Source organism: Macaca nemestrina, chromosome 1 (genome assembly GCF_043159975.1).
Source record: "Macaca nemestrina isolate mMacNem1 chromosome 1, mMacNem.hap1, whole genome shotgun sequence".
Taxonomy (NCBI): domain Eukaryota; kingdom Metazoa; phylum Chordata; class Mammalia; order Primates; family Cercopithecidae; genus Macaca; species Macaca nemestrina.
In genome coordinates, this window is record NC_092125.1 from 227,293,598 (window position 1) to 227,308,895 (window position 15,298).

Consider the following 15,298-nt stretch of genomic DNA (forward strand, 5'->3'; position numbering starts at 1 on the left):
ATAATTTTCTAACGTACTTCACAATAAAAAAATAACTAGTGAGGCTCTTGAAACTGACAGATGATTTGCTTGGCTGACAGCTGTAATTCTAGAGAATGAACCATCCTTTCTAGTCAACCTACAAGGTGTAGTATAACATAACTAAAACTTCCCAAAATGAAAAAAAATGTTCATTCACTTAGGCAAAAAGCAGAATTATTGTTTTCATGTTTTGTTTCAAAAAAAATGAGATTCACATTGCCAAATCCTTTACTTTACAAATCTTTCTTAAATCCAAAGAAATGTATTTGACCTTTTCCTTTGAAAATTCTGTGACTTCTGCCAAGGTAAATTATAACTATATTAACTAACCTAGAAATGATGCATTCATTTTACTTTGATTCATAATAAAAAATAATGTTGGTTCTATGAATACTAAAGAACACTGTTATTCAACCAAGTTGATTACGATTAATCTTTCAAACTCTAGACCAAACAGTGCATCAAATTGCTAAATATTATTGGGAATATCTTTCATCAACAACATGGAGTAGTAAAATCAAAAGGAAGCTCTACAATTTTTTGTTTAGCTCTAATTATTATGTGCTTAGATTTAATTAGTAGGATAGGAACTGACTGAAGAAAACATAAACATACATTGTTATATTCAAGTCAGCATAATGCTCACAGCAGCAAATACTGCCATTACTAACCTAAGACCTTCAAATCACCATATATCCAAAATATATATTAATTAAGCACTATGTGCCAAACATTGATCTGATTTTGTATTATTCTTTTCCAAAGTCTCCAAAGTGAATTAAACCTAGTAGTAATTCTCCAAAAGATTTGTAAAAGGTTAAAGAAACAGAAACTAACAGCTTTTTAAGTAGAAAAATATAATTAGTTTTGCTATTTAACAATCCCCTTCCAGTTCTTAGAGTTGTGTGATGATCAAATCTTACCGCTTCTATTTTTAGGTAGCCCAGATTTACCTTTTTCCTACTGATCGTATTACAAAATCTTGGGTCCAGGTTTAGGTCAAATCATAACTCAGGTTCAATAAACTTCTCACTGTTTATCTACATTTACATTTTCAATCTAAAAATATGTAGGAGGGGACAAATAAAGTGAGGGCACAGAAGCCCTGTAAGCCATCACTGGGACATTCTCTCCTCCTCTACTTCATTCAATTCCAACTGGAAGTACATGTGATTAAGTAAATCTCTTCTCCATTATCTATTAGGGAGTAAACATTTGTGGGACTCTACTGTGTATCAGGCACCCAGAAAGGATCTTACATTGCACTCTTTCATTTAATCCTCACAATAAAACACAAGGGCTTAATTACTCCCATTTTACAGAGGAGGAATGTGAGGCTCAGATTAATTTGCCCAAGATCCACAGCTACTGAGTGGCTCAACTGGGATTCAAACATGACCTGTGGCTTTTCCCACGATACCACACTGCTCCTACTCTAAGTCACCTGGTATTGGACACTAGAATTATAGAAGTGTTGTATTAGTATCAAACATTTGTAAAGTGCTTTGAGTTCTCCGTGTGATTAAATCTTTTGCCTTTTTTAATCTCCACAGAAACTTTATGAGGAGAGCATTCTTTTTGCTACCCCAGAAGGATTAAGTAACTCATCTAAGATCACACAGCAGTTAAGTGCAGAACCCAGGTCTTCTGAGTCCGGGCTGAAGGCTGTTTCCACTGCACTAGACGATAATTACTGTCACTGCCAAGCCCACCCCTTCCTGTAAGTCAAAAGCTTTTTCAAATCCTACCTTCTATAGGTGGCACGGTGTTGAGAACACAGTAGGTGCTAGTTCCGCAGAATACACTTTGGGAAACGCTCTAAGGAAACAGAAAATAAAATGTAAAACTAATCTTCCAAAAAGATATAATCTGGCTCTTCTGTGATATTCCTACCAAGATGCAAAACCTGAATCTAATCATGAGGAAACATCAGACAAATCCAAATCAAGGAACATTCCACAAAATGACTGGCCTGCAATCCTCAAGAGTGTCAAGGTCATGAAAGTCAAAAAGGACTGAAAACTCTTCTGTATTAAGAAACTGAAGAGACAACCGGTTATGACCCAAGGTTCTGATTAGATATTTTTCTACAAAGGCCACTGCTGGATCAACTGGCAAAACAGCAACAGGACTTTAGGACTGGACAGTAGGAATGTCTCAGTGTTAACTTCCTGGTTGTGATGACTGTTCTTGTATGGAGGAGGATGTTCTTGTTTGTAGGAAATACATGATCAAGTATTCGAGTGATGGAACTTATCGGCAACTTATCCTCAAATGGCTCAGGGGGAAACCGTTCTTTGCACTGCGAGCTTAAGGCTGTTTCAAAATTTAAGATACATATGTGAGAAAAGGTCTACGGTGATGAACATGCATAACTTGTGTAATTTGTTTAAATGGGAAGGAAGTATGTGTGCTGTACATAGAGGAAATTTTTGCTAAGAACCAATGTCACATTCATTTTGAAGCTCAGTCAACACCAACAACATTATTAACCATTTCCCAACAATAAACCCAACACCCGACTCACCCAAAAAAAATGTGCAGAATGCCAACTAGTATTATGGCATGGGAAGTGACGTCAAGGGGAATTCCGTTAACAAGAAAGAAACAAGGTCTCTGGCTCTCAGGCTGCTTCACACAGATAAAACTAAGTATTTCACATAAAACCTACACAATGGTAACTTTAAAAAAAAAAGAAAAATTTTTGAATCTTGACAGCCAATTATTTTCAATCCTAAAAATATCTTTTTTGTTTGGTTGCAGTATTAAATAAAATTTTAGATTATTCATCTTACATTTTAAACCACATATTTGTACACTTAGAAAACCAAAGATAGTTTACAAGTTCAACAACCACCCTCAACATTTTATATTTAAAAGCTACCAGGCATGGTGGCTTGTGCCCATAGTCTCAGCTACTCAGGAGGCTGTGGTAGGAAGATGGCTTGAGCTCAGGACTTTCAAGGCTGCAGTGAACCATGGTAACACCACTACACTCCAGCTCCAGCCTAGGCAACAGAGCAAGGCCTCATCTTTAAAAATAATAATAAACAAATTAATTAATTTGGTGGCTCACGCCTGTAATCCCAACACTTTGGGGGGCCAAAGCAGGTGGATTACTTGAGCTTAGGAGTTAAAGACTAGCCTGGATAACATGGCAAAACCTCACCTCTACCAAAAATACAAAAATTAGCCAGGCATAGTGGCACACACCTGTGGTCCCAGATACCTGGGGGAGGAGCTGGGGTAGGAGGATTGCTGGAATCCAGGAAATTGAGGCTGCAGTGAGCCATGATCACGCCACTGCACTCCAGCCTGGATGACAGAGTGAAACCCTGTCTCAAAAAATTAATTAAAATAAAATAAAATATAAAGAGTTCAGTTCTACCACTTACTAGCTGTCCTTAGGAAAGTAATTCAGGCTGGCTGTGGTGGCTCAAGCCTGTAATCCCAGCACTTTGGGAGGCCGAGACGGGCGGATCACGAGGTCAGGAGATCGAGACCATCCTGGCGAACACGGTGAAACCCCGTCTCTACTAAAAAAAATACAAAAAAACTAGCCGGGCGTGGTGGCGGGTGCTTGTAGTCCCAGCTACTTGGGAGGCTGAGGCAGGAGAATGGCGTAAACCCAGGAGGCAGAGCTTGCAGTGAGCTGAGATCTGGCCACTGCACTCCAGCCTGGGGGACAGAGCGAGACTCCGTCTCAAAAAAAAAAAAAAAAAAAAGTGGCTTTCAGGTGGACACAGGCCCCTCACAAATAGGAAAGTAATTCGACCTCTCTATATTACCTCATCCAAAAAGGAAGAGTGGATACTTCTATCTCTCAGGCAGGAGGAGGACTGGATAACACATACCCAAGTGCTTTCAATTCAAAGGCACCACTCAAATACAAAACTCTGTTGTTACCATGGTTAATGAGGATGAGCTTAATGTTAACATTTTCTAAGAACAAACAGGACTGCCTGAGTTATTTATTTGTTGTTGAATTTGTTTGTTTTGCCCAGACTGAAGTGTAGTGACAGGATCTCAGCTCACTGCAACCTCTGCCTCCCAGGTTCAGGTGATTCTCCTGCCTCAGCCTCCTGAGTAGCTAGGACTACAAGTGACCACGTCTGGCTAATTTTTGTATTTTTAATAGAGATGAGGTTTCACCATATTGGAAAAGCTGGTCTCGAACTCCTGACCTCAAATGATCTGCCGTCCTCAGCCTCCCAAAATGCTGGGATTATAGGCATGAGCTGCCATGCTTGAGTTTTTTATGCCAAAAAATGTTGCAATCTGACTAAAGTTGACTTCCACGACTTTTTTATTTTCCTCTCCCTTATGTCCATGATCAAGTGCTTCAGAAGTCAAATTGTTTTCAGGGTCCATATAAATAAAGTCTTTCTCTACAATATGACTCCTAGCTACCCGGATAACCACGAGTTCCTTAATTCTTTCTTTACTATTTCTGTAAAATTCTTGTTCTAGGACTGTTTCCCTCTCCAATTTAACCAATAGTAGTACACTGAGCCGGGCACAGCGGTTCACGCCTGTAATCCCAGCTACTCGGGAGACTGAGGTGGGAGGATCACTTGAGCCAGGAATTTGAGCCTGAAGTGAGCCATGACCGTGCTATTGCACTCTAGCTTGGGTGACAAGAGACCCTGTCTCTTGTCAGGGTCTCTTGTCACCCAAAACAAAAAAACAAAAAACAAAAAAAAAAAACAAGAACAAAAACAAAAACAAAAGTAGTTAACTATGATAATATCTGTGGTAACAGCTATGTCTAAGGATTCACCCTATAAACTACACAAGGCTCGGAATTCATGTATCCTTTGGAAAATTCAACATTACTTTCTACCCATGACTGTGAGCATGGAATTATCATACATTAGGAAAAGTAGCTCATGGGAAGATCTCCAATAGGGGAAAAGTCAGCAGTACGCTGACTTCTTGTAACATCTACAAGAGTCGCCAGTAACAGCCCACTAATCACATGAATGTAATATCTCATTTTAATTTAGTTTCTGAATTAAAACTTGAAATTTTACAATGTTAAAAATAATGTCTTACATTCAAGGCTTAACATTTCCTGGCTTCCTATTATCAAAAACTGACGGTATAAGATTACCATTTGAGATATCTTAACAATGGTCTTAGGTGAAAAGTGTTTAAAAATCACTTTGGTTCAGTGGGACACACTAATGAATAGCTTCATACAAAAGGATTTTTCTGTAATCCCAGCACTTTGGGAGGCCAAGACGGGCGGATAACGAGGTCAGGAGATCGAGACCATCCTGGCTAACATGGTGAAATCCCGTCTCTATTAAAAATACAAAAAAAAATTGGCCGGGCGAGGTGGCGGGCGACTGTAGTCCCAGCTACTCGGGAGGCTGAGGCAGGAGAATGGCGTGAACCCGGGAGGCGGAGCTTGCACAGAGCCGAGATCGCGCCACCGCACTCCAGCCTGGGCAACAGAGCAAGACTCCGTCTCAACAAAAAAAAAAAAGGATTTTTATATCCAACTTCAAAGTCTGACAATAAGTAAATCAGTGACAGAATATTTGAAATAATAGGAAGAACTGGGCACTAAAATAACATATGACACAGAAATATCATAGACAAAAACCAATCATGCTTTCTCCACAGCACTGCATAATAGTCTCCATAGTTAACTAGGAAAGAAACAAAAGTTAAAACTGAAATCAAGTCATTCTATCTTCGAAAACCATAGGTTCTCAAAACAAATAAGCCAAAGCACAAAAAACTTCCATGATAAGAAAGGGCTACCTTGTACTAGACACCTCTGTGCCAGACACTGGGCCAGGAATTTTCACAGGACCACTTTGTGTTTTGATCTCCCTCTAGGCGCCGGTCTGCAATACTGGGGCAGCTCTGCCATAGAGGGAGGCAGGCTGGTCTTAAGTACCTGCAGAGCCACGGTGGTGGTGTTCCAGTCCACTACTCACTGCTAAGAAGTCTGGGCAAATCAGTGAGCCACTCTGTCCACAGGACAACACAGTGGAATGGAAAAGCACAAGCTTTCAAGTCAGATCTGGGTTCAAGTCCCTCCTCAGAAGCAGGTCTTCAAGCACCTCCCCCACTGACTCCGCACTTCAACTCAGACCCCTCACCCTTCAGGAAGCCTCTCGCCGACAGGGTACCTTTGGAGTAGCCTGTCTTTTCCTCTCACAGAACACATCCTTCTTTATGGCAGCTCCTTCCATTTGTTCTACAACAATTAAAGGAGCACTTAACATGTACCAGACACTGTTCAGGAGCTAGGAGACAGCACTGAACAGGACAGACAAGGGTCTTGTCCTCTTGGAGATATATTCTAGTGGGGGGAAGGCAGATGGTAAATGGGACACTCTCCAATAGGGGTAAATTCCTATAAAGGAAATGAAATGGAATGGTGCATTACTGTAAAAATTTGGTAGAATGTTTTTCATTGTTTCTGAATGTATAGCCATGTTGGAGTGGAAGGAATACTTGGAGCATCAAGAAACCTGAATTCCATCATTAACCAAATCAATGATTCTCAGCCTTAGCCAGTCATCTAGTGAGATCTCCAAAACTCTGATGCCCGGACCAATCATGTCCGAATGTCTGGGGATGGGGCCCAGGCCTCGGTATTTTTTTAAAGGTCCCCAAGTGATCCCAAGATGTATCCAAGGTTGGCAACCACTAAAATAAACAGTTGTATGACGCTGGGCAACTCTGACTTTCCCAGTTTTCTCAAGAGTCAATTTTGGGTAGTTGACCTTGAGCAGAACTTCTCCAAATGTAATGTGCATGCGGGTTATCTTAGGATCTTCTTTCAATGCAGGTTCTGATTCATAGGTCTAAGGGAGGCCTGAGAGTCTGCCTCTAACAAGCCCCAGGTGATGCCCATGCTGCAATGAATGGCCACACCTTGAGTATCAGAAACCAGATGATCAACCTAAAAGATCGGGAATTAGATAAATGATCTATAAAAGATCCTTCCAGTCCTAACATTCCTCAACTGCATAATTCCACTAATTCCTAGAAGATTAAAAAAGTACTTTCATCTGTTAGTACATACTATAATACAAAACTATACCAGAATATCCACACAAGATAATTAATAGAAACTCTAGGGACGGTTACTCAAGTATAGTGCCCAGTTTCTGCTGGAAGTACCCAAGAAGGCTGGGCATGATGGCTCACACCTATAATCCCAGCACTTTGGGAGGCCAAGGCAAGAGGGCTGCTTAAGCCCAGGAGTTCAAGACCAGCCTGGGCAACATGGCCAAACTCTGTCTCTACAAAATATTAAAATTTTAGCCAGGTGTGGTACTATGTGCCTGCAGTCCCAGCTACACGGAAGGCTGAGGCAGGAGGATTGCTTGAGCCTGGGAGATCGAGGTTGCAGTGAGCCATGACAGCACTACTGCACTACAGCCTAGGCAACAGAGTGAGACCCTGTCTCAAAAAAGAAATAAAAAATAGAACTACCCAAGAGGAGAGATGCAGAGCTCTATAATATATATTCCCTGTTTTCAAAAAGTACACTAATTGAAACAATACTTTTTAAAAAGTTAATGAAAAAATAATATATGACTTAAAGGTTAAAACAAGGGACAGATGATAGCAGTATGGAAATTCAGTAACTACCTGGGTATCAAGCAGAAACTCTTTGAAGCCTTGGACTATGTTTTATCCATTTTGTCTCCATTCAGAGAACCTAGATCAGCATGTTACACACAGGCAAGTTCATTGTATATGGATAATATATACATATATTAGAGTTTTTGGAAGATGGATTAATGAAACAAGATGCTATATAGTAAGAAGTGATTACAGGCTTTGGAACAGAAACACAGCATAATGAAAACCATATTTGCCATTCTTTGAAATAAAGACAAAGAATATTTAGGTCTCCACAGAATGAAAGCTGAGTCTCAAACTCTTAGCACCTTTACTACACTTACTAGTTTTGCTTAGCATCCTAGGCACCGTGCCTAGATAGTTAGGGAGGCTAACTGCATAATGGCTCAAATACCATAAATATTCGCTTCTTGCTCAGGTAAAGTCCAAAACAGGTGTTCCTGGTGGGCAGACTGTTCTCCCAGCAGTGGCTCTGCTGCCTGTGCTCCTTCCACCTCGTGGCAGAAGACTTTCTAGGTCACTAGGCCCTCTGCATCAAGCCAGATAAGGAAAAGGCATGATACCCATGCCCCAAGAGTTTCAGGGGCCAAGTCTGGAAGTGGCTCACTTCATTGCTGTCCCCCCACTGGCTAGAATTTGGTCATGATTGCAAGGGGGACTGGAAAATCCCCAGGAAGAGGAGGAGATGGGTTTCATGATCCGCTAGCAGTCTCTGCCACAGTATCTTCTGTAAACTGCTTTTTAATTACAAAATAGTCACTCCTTTCAGAAATGTCTTCTGCTAACCTACAACTCCATTTTCAATCCCTAAGGCCATTCGGGATCTAAAGCCAATCTAGGAGGTTTCCTTCTCCAATAAATATTTTCCTAACATACTCGAAATGAGATTTTATCAAATGCATCCTTGAAAGGATGTCTGGCTTGTTCTTCCCAGTATCTCCGGTAATACTTAATACAATGTCTGGTACACAACACAAGCTCAAATTACTTATAGAATTCATAAATTAATAACAGTCCCCCAAGTTTAGGGAAAGGAAAAAGAATGGTCCTATCTCTTGTCCTGGTGATGGTGGTGAAATTTACTAAAAGCCTTCTGTCTTTTTCAAGCACATCTCTTCCTCTAAAGCCACCGAATTGTCACTCATCCTCTTGGTCACTTTGATCTGCTGTGTCATGGTACTGTGCCACTGAGACACAAGCAAAAGACTGAACAAGCCGTGGCTCGAACCTGTAGTCCCAGCTACTCGGGAGGCTGAGGCAGGAGGACTGTTTGAGCCCAGGAGTTCAAGGCTGCAGTGAGCTGTGATTGTGCCACTGCACTCCAGCCTGGACAACAGAGCAGGACCCTATCTCTAAAAAAAATTTTTTTAAAGAAAAAATTGTAGATAGGACCTCTTAGTCCAGCAATGTTGCAGATATTTTTAAAGAAAGGAAACTTGGCCGGGCGCGGTGGCTCAAGCCTGTAATCCCAGCACTTTGGGAGGCCGAGACGGGCGGATCACGAGGTCAGGAGATCGAGACCACCCTGGCTAACACGGTGAAACCCCGTCTCTACTAAAAAAATACAAAAAATTAGCCGGGCGTGGTGGTGGGCGCCTGTGGTCCCAGCTACTCGGGAGGCTGAGGCAGGAGAATGGCGTGAACCTGGGAGGCAGAGCTTGCAGTGAGCCGAGATCGCGCCACTGCACTCCAGCCTGGGCAACAGAGCGAGACTCTGTCTCAAAAAAAAAAAAAAAAAAAAAAAGAAAGGAACCTTATCCCTCTATTCATTCAAGAAATCAAGCAATATGATAAAAGTTACTTTAAACCTGCAAAAAAAAAAAAAAGTAAGAGGAGTTGGGGAAATATTCAACAGTTTTCACAGACACCAAGAAAACCAAACTAAAATTTGGGGCTAGAGCACAATTATTTAATTATTATTAATTTATGAATAAAGGAAATATTAATTTATGAATAATAAATAAAAAACAGCAGATGGTCTGTCAAAAGACATGATTTGGAGATACTCCCTAAAATCAGGTTAATGATTTTATGAGATGGCCAATTCAACATGCACCTCAAACCCAAGTAACTTTATTCTTTTTCTGAACCACAAAAGGTTAGTGTGGGAAAAAATTATGTGCCACAGTACGAAAATACTTTGTGCTCACATATTACCACTTTTCAAGAAGTTTAAAATATGCCATTAAGTGCTACTATACTATAATAACCCTCACAACTCCCCTATGGGATAGAGACAAAAATTAAAGTATACAGTCAAGTTAAAAGGAAAAAGTCTGGTAGGCAGCCGACTTCCTACTCCTGGGGCAGGCTAAATAAAAAAATGAAACAGTAACCTCTAAGGTAATTGGGGCACAAACCATTTTAGGCTCTCAAATTGAGTTCAACACCTAGAATTGAGTTCAAAAGCAAACAAGTTGCTTGAACAGACTACAAAACAGTTCAAGTTCTAAGAGGCTGACACAGGAACTAATATTACAATATATCAAGCCTGATTTATGGCCTGAAAAATCAGATTAATTGATTCTCTATTACCAGAGATGCATGTAAAGCATGTTTAAAGTGATTTCACAATTTTTTTTAAATTATTCTTTCTAGATATGAATCACAGTATCATTAGAATTTTCATAAATTTAATTTGGCTTGGAAGCCAGTATACTCGACAGTCTGAAAATAACCAAAGAGCACTTATTAGATGCCCACATTTTTACAAATAGATTCCAGTAGAATACATTCAGTAAAAAAAAGTGCATAAAATTTAAAATATTGTTTTAGTAGTACTTATTGTTACTAATACTAACGATAATTTTGTTTAACTCCTCAGAGACAGCATTGTAAAATATCAACAATAGCAACCAAACTAGGCATTCTATTCAACATTACATATGTATAACAAGCATTTTCATATATAAAATCTTATTTCGATCCTAAAAGGTAGCAAAGCACACATTAAGCCTATTCTAGGAATGGAGATACCAAGACATGGGTACAAGGCACTGGGCAAAGGCCACAGGCTGGGATGCGGCAGAATTAGAACTAGACCAGTTCTCCCTACACTACTGTGTGATTTCCACAAGAGCACACGGTTCTCTCCCTAATAATGCAGCAGTATTTCTCCACAAAGCACCAATGCAAAAGTGTGGGCAGAAAAAGTAAGTTAGTTGCTCTAAGGGAAAGCTAAGGCAAACGCTCCCACTGAGGAACACCGAGCAGGTTAGCTGGGAGGGAGACATCCTAAAGGAGAGGAGAGCAGTGGAACAGAATGCTACCATGTACCCCTAGAAGCTGATCTTGTCTAAAGATCTTCCATGGCCGGGCGCGGTGGCTCACGCCTGTAATCCCAGCACTTTGGGAGGCCGAGGCGGGCGGATCACAAGGTCAGGAGATCGAGACCATCCTGGCTAACACTGTGAAACCCTGTCTCTACTAAAAATGCAAAAAATTAGCCGGGCGAGGCGGCGGGCGCCTGTAGTCCCAGCTACTCGGGAGGCTGAGGCAGAAGAATGGCGTGAACCCGGGAGGCGGAGCTTGCAGTGAGCCGAGATCGCGCCACTGCACTCCAGCCTGGGCGACTAAGCGAGACTCTGTCTCAAAAAAAAAAAAAAAAAAAAAAAAAGATCTTCCATGCCTCTCAAACATTTTTTGGTCTATGAACCACAGACCACCATGACCTATCACTACTTGCTACTGCCCAAAGAACTAAAACCTCATCAAAACTAAAGAAGAAAATGACAGTTTCTCATAATACTGCAATGAGGCGAACGCCAAGAAAATGGCAGCCACAGCCCCGGAATGGAGGTCAGCTATCTGGGAACCTCCCTTAATCCGAACACAGCCAGAATTAGGAAGGAAGCCAAGAACACTCTGAAGGCCAAAAGTGAAGTTTATGAAGTCCATGCACAAAAGCTCATGTACTCTGCTGTGAGAAGAGCTTCTCCGACCCACATTCGTAGCTTGATTACTATAAAACTACTCACAGTTCTAATATGCTTAATTATCAGGTTGCCAAGCCCAGAGATCAGAAGCAACAAATCAGAGGGGAAAAAATATAGCTCAAAACTGACACACAGAAGCAAAAGAGTGACAGGAAACACCAAGTGAGATTGTTTTTTAAACAATAAAAATCGGACACAAGGATTTGAAAGATATAGCAGTTTGGGGTCATTTATCATAAAAGCAAACTCTCTACTCAAAAAACCCAAATCGCAGTGTTAAATAAAGCCCAGTTTAATAAGCTACATACAACATAATGAACCCAAGTTATTAAGGAAAATGTGAGTTAAATTCCGTGTGTTCTACTTAACAGAGAGAAAAAGGTAGCACAGTTTAATACCTTTTGTTTGCATATTACTTTGTAGTCTGTAAAACACTTCATAAGAATTACCTCATTTGATCCTCAACAAAACCATAGGGCAAGAGGGCAGATACCTCCACTGGTCAGGAATTCGATGGTAAATGGGTTTATCGGTGGCAAACTATAACACAGATGGCTTTGTCGGTGGCAACCTATAACACAGATGGGCTTGTCGGTGGCAACCTATAATACAGAATGTTCAATTGCCTAACAGGAGAGAGTACATAGAAGGCACGTGAAGACACAGGGCACGGAAGGCCTCCTGAGAAGCGTCACCACCTGACTATCCCAACTTTCAACTGGAACTGCACTTCCAAAACTTCCGCCATGAAAGCTCCCATTCTTCCATCTGCATCTTCCAGGGCCTCATCTGAAGAACTGTTATAACGCCTTCTAATCACATCACCGCCCCCCTACCGTGGAGGAGAAACTTTATGATGGACCTTCTATGATCCCCACCTCTTGATGTCTTGATGTTAACGGCCTTTTTTGTTGTTGTTGTTGTTGTTGTTGTTGGACACGGAGTCTCGCTCTGTCACCCAGGCTGGAGTGTAGTGGCGCGATCTCGGCTCACTGCAAGCTCTGCCTCCCAGGTTCACACCATTCTCCTGCCTCAGCCTCCCAAGCAGCTGGGACTACAGGTGCCCGCCACCACGCCCGGCTAATTTTTTGTATTTTTAGTAGAGACGGGGTTTCACCATGTTAGCCAGAATGGTCTCAATCTCCTGACCTCGTGATCTGCCCACCTCAGCCTCCCAAAGTGCTGGGATTACAGGCGTGAGCCACCGCGCCTGGCCAATGCTAACAGCTTTGTGTAACCTCCTCCCCCAGAGTGTGAGCTGGACCTAGCAAGTCGCTTCTAACCAGCAGAACACAGCAAAGGCAATGGGCAGACTGTGACTTCTCTGTCTTGCTAGAGACTGTCCCTCCTGGCTCTGATGAAGTAAGCTGTGGTGTTGAAGAGGCCCATGGGACAGGAACTAAGGGCAGCCTCGGGCCAACAGCTGGCGAGAAGCTGAGCCCTCAGCCCAACAGCCCAAAGAAAGGAGTCCTTCAAATGACCAAGGGACCCTGGAAGTGGATCCTCCCCTACTAGAGGTTTCCGAGGCGAGCCCAGTCCTGGCCAGCACCTCAACCGCAGCTCAGCAGTCCCAAACCAGCAGACCCAGCCCTGCCCTGCCCAAAAGCCTGACCCATGGGAACCAGGAGATTCCACCCTGGGCTGTTTTAAGCCACTGGGTTTGTGATGACTGGTTACAGCAGCAATAGATAACTAATACACCCACAGCCCATCAGGCCACAGTGGTTTCTTTTCTCCTCTTGAACTGGATCAATCATTTCACCATCATTTCCACCAGTACTCTGTATACGCCACAACAGTTCTGAAATAATCAACTACCCTGTCTCTACTCCTTTATTCTCTCATTATCGAATTGACAAAACCAATACCTTTCCTTAGTCTTCAGTCAACTCTGCAGCATTACGACTGACAACCTCCTTTCAACCATCCACATTCAGCATCCCTGAATTCATATTCTGCTTGTTCCATTACCTCTCCGACCATTCTTTCTCAGCCTCTACTGGTTCTCTCCCCTCTGGTGACACTAAAACGTAAGCATTCATCACATTTCTGCCCTCAGGCCCCTTTTCTGCTCCCCTGCCAATCTCACTCACAACTGTGACTTCTAATTGTTTTGAACTGATTCATTCATTCATTCAACCAAAAAGGTACTGTCTGTACACTTTGGTTGAAAGACGAGATGTAGCAGTGAGCAGAAAGACAAGGCCACTGCTTACATGAAGCTTCCACTCTCCCAGGGGCTGTGCTGCTGCCGCTGCATCTGCCCCTCCAGACCTCCTCACAGCCCTTCTCTCCCCGCCCCATGCCCAGGGGGCTGACCTCTAAGGATTCCAGCACCAAGGCTCCCTTGCCCTCTGGACGAACAATGAAGGAAAAAAGCAGAGTGATATGAATGACTCCCTAATCTCTGACCCACAACTCCAATGTCACACTGTATATATACACTCTAAAGCTGCCCAATGACGCCTTAAAAACAGCAGTACCGGCCAGGCGCAATGGCTCACGCCTGTAATCCTAGCACTTTTGGGAGGTCGAGGTGGACGGATCACCTGAGATCAGGAGTTCGAGACCAGCCTGGCCAACATGGTGAAACCCCATTTTTACTAAAAATACAAAAATTCGCTGGGCATGGTGGCGGGTGCCTGTAATCCCAGCCACTCAGGAGGCTGAGGCAGGAGAATTGCTTGAACCCAGGTGGTGGATGTTGCAGTGAGCTGAGACCATGCCACTGCACTGCAGCCTGGGCAACAAGAGTGAAACTCTAAAAAAAAAAGGGAAGAAGAAAGAAGAAAGAGAAGGAAGAGGAGGAGGAGGAGGAAAGAAGAAAGAAGAAGAAGAGTGGTACCTTTGCAGCCGTTCTCCCCAAAATATACCTGCCTTGTCTTCCCTATCTCAGTCTGGCCTCACTAAATTCCCAGTTATGGTTCAAAACCTAGGATTCACTTTCCCTCAAGGCCCACATTCAATCAGTCACAAAATTGTATGTGTGTGTGACACACACACTCCTCAGCCAAGCTAGCTCTTTCCTCACCCCAATTCTACAGACAACTCTTGCCAGAAGTGATTTTCTACCAACTCCAGTCCCTATTTGCTCATTCATTCATGCATTCATTCAGCCAACAAGCATTTACTAAGTCTAGGTACTCAAGCCTCTAACTGCTAGAAATGCACATCTAATTCAGAGAGAAGAGAAGTAAACAAGCAACTCCCAACGCAAACTAAAATGTGCCACGACTAGGAAAACCACGTAGTGCTATGGCACACACAGGAAGGGCATCCAATCCAATTCGTGAAAAGAGGCGCAAGGTCAAGAAGGCTTCTATTGGAAGTTTCATTTAAGCTGAAACACAGAGGACACAGAGAATCAGCAAGAGCATGGGTGAGCGTGTGTGCCTGTGTTCCGGAGGCAGACGCAACTTCTAAATCAAGGCAACAACAAAGTGGGAGGCCTAAAACCACCATTGTGGGACCTTGGTACAATCAGAGTCTAAAAAATGTAACATGACTGTAGAGAGGAGGCTGGAAGGGTAACTAGGTGGCCCTTATTAGCACATTTCAGGAGAATCGACTTTATCCAATCAATTCCATTCTTCTACTAAAAAAAATTCTAAAAGCTTCTCCTGAGCAGAGAATTAAATTCAGATTCTTCGGTCTGACTTTTCAGGCCTGGAACAATATGACCCCTACCTACTTTCTGAGGCTTACCTACCCATATGCACATGAATTCC

General features: G+C 42.4%; 1 protein-coding gene across 21 annotated transcripts in view; it reads right to left on the reverse strand.

Annotated features, from left to right (window-relative positions):
- The window catches only part of LOC105479380 (calmodulin binding transcription activator 1), a 975,024-nt gene that overhangs the window by 937,018 nt on the left and 22,708 nt on the right, over nucleotides 1–15,298 (reverse strand). For 18 of the 21 annotated variants that reach the window (XR_011606163.1, XR_985903.2, XR_985901.2 and 15 more), the window contains one exon: nucleotides 1,770–1,839. The exons of the other annotated variants lie outside the window; for them this stretch is intronic. Coding sequence is in view for 14 of the 18 variants with exons in the window: in XM_071067081.1 (XP_070923182.1) it covers nucleotides 1,770–1,839 (70 nt within the window). In the remaining 4 variants the exon portion in view is untranslated. The remainder of the gene's footprint in view (nucleotides 1–1,769; nucleotides 1,840–15,298) is intronic. 21 annotated transcript variants of the gene reach the window in all.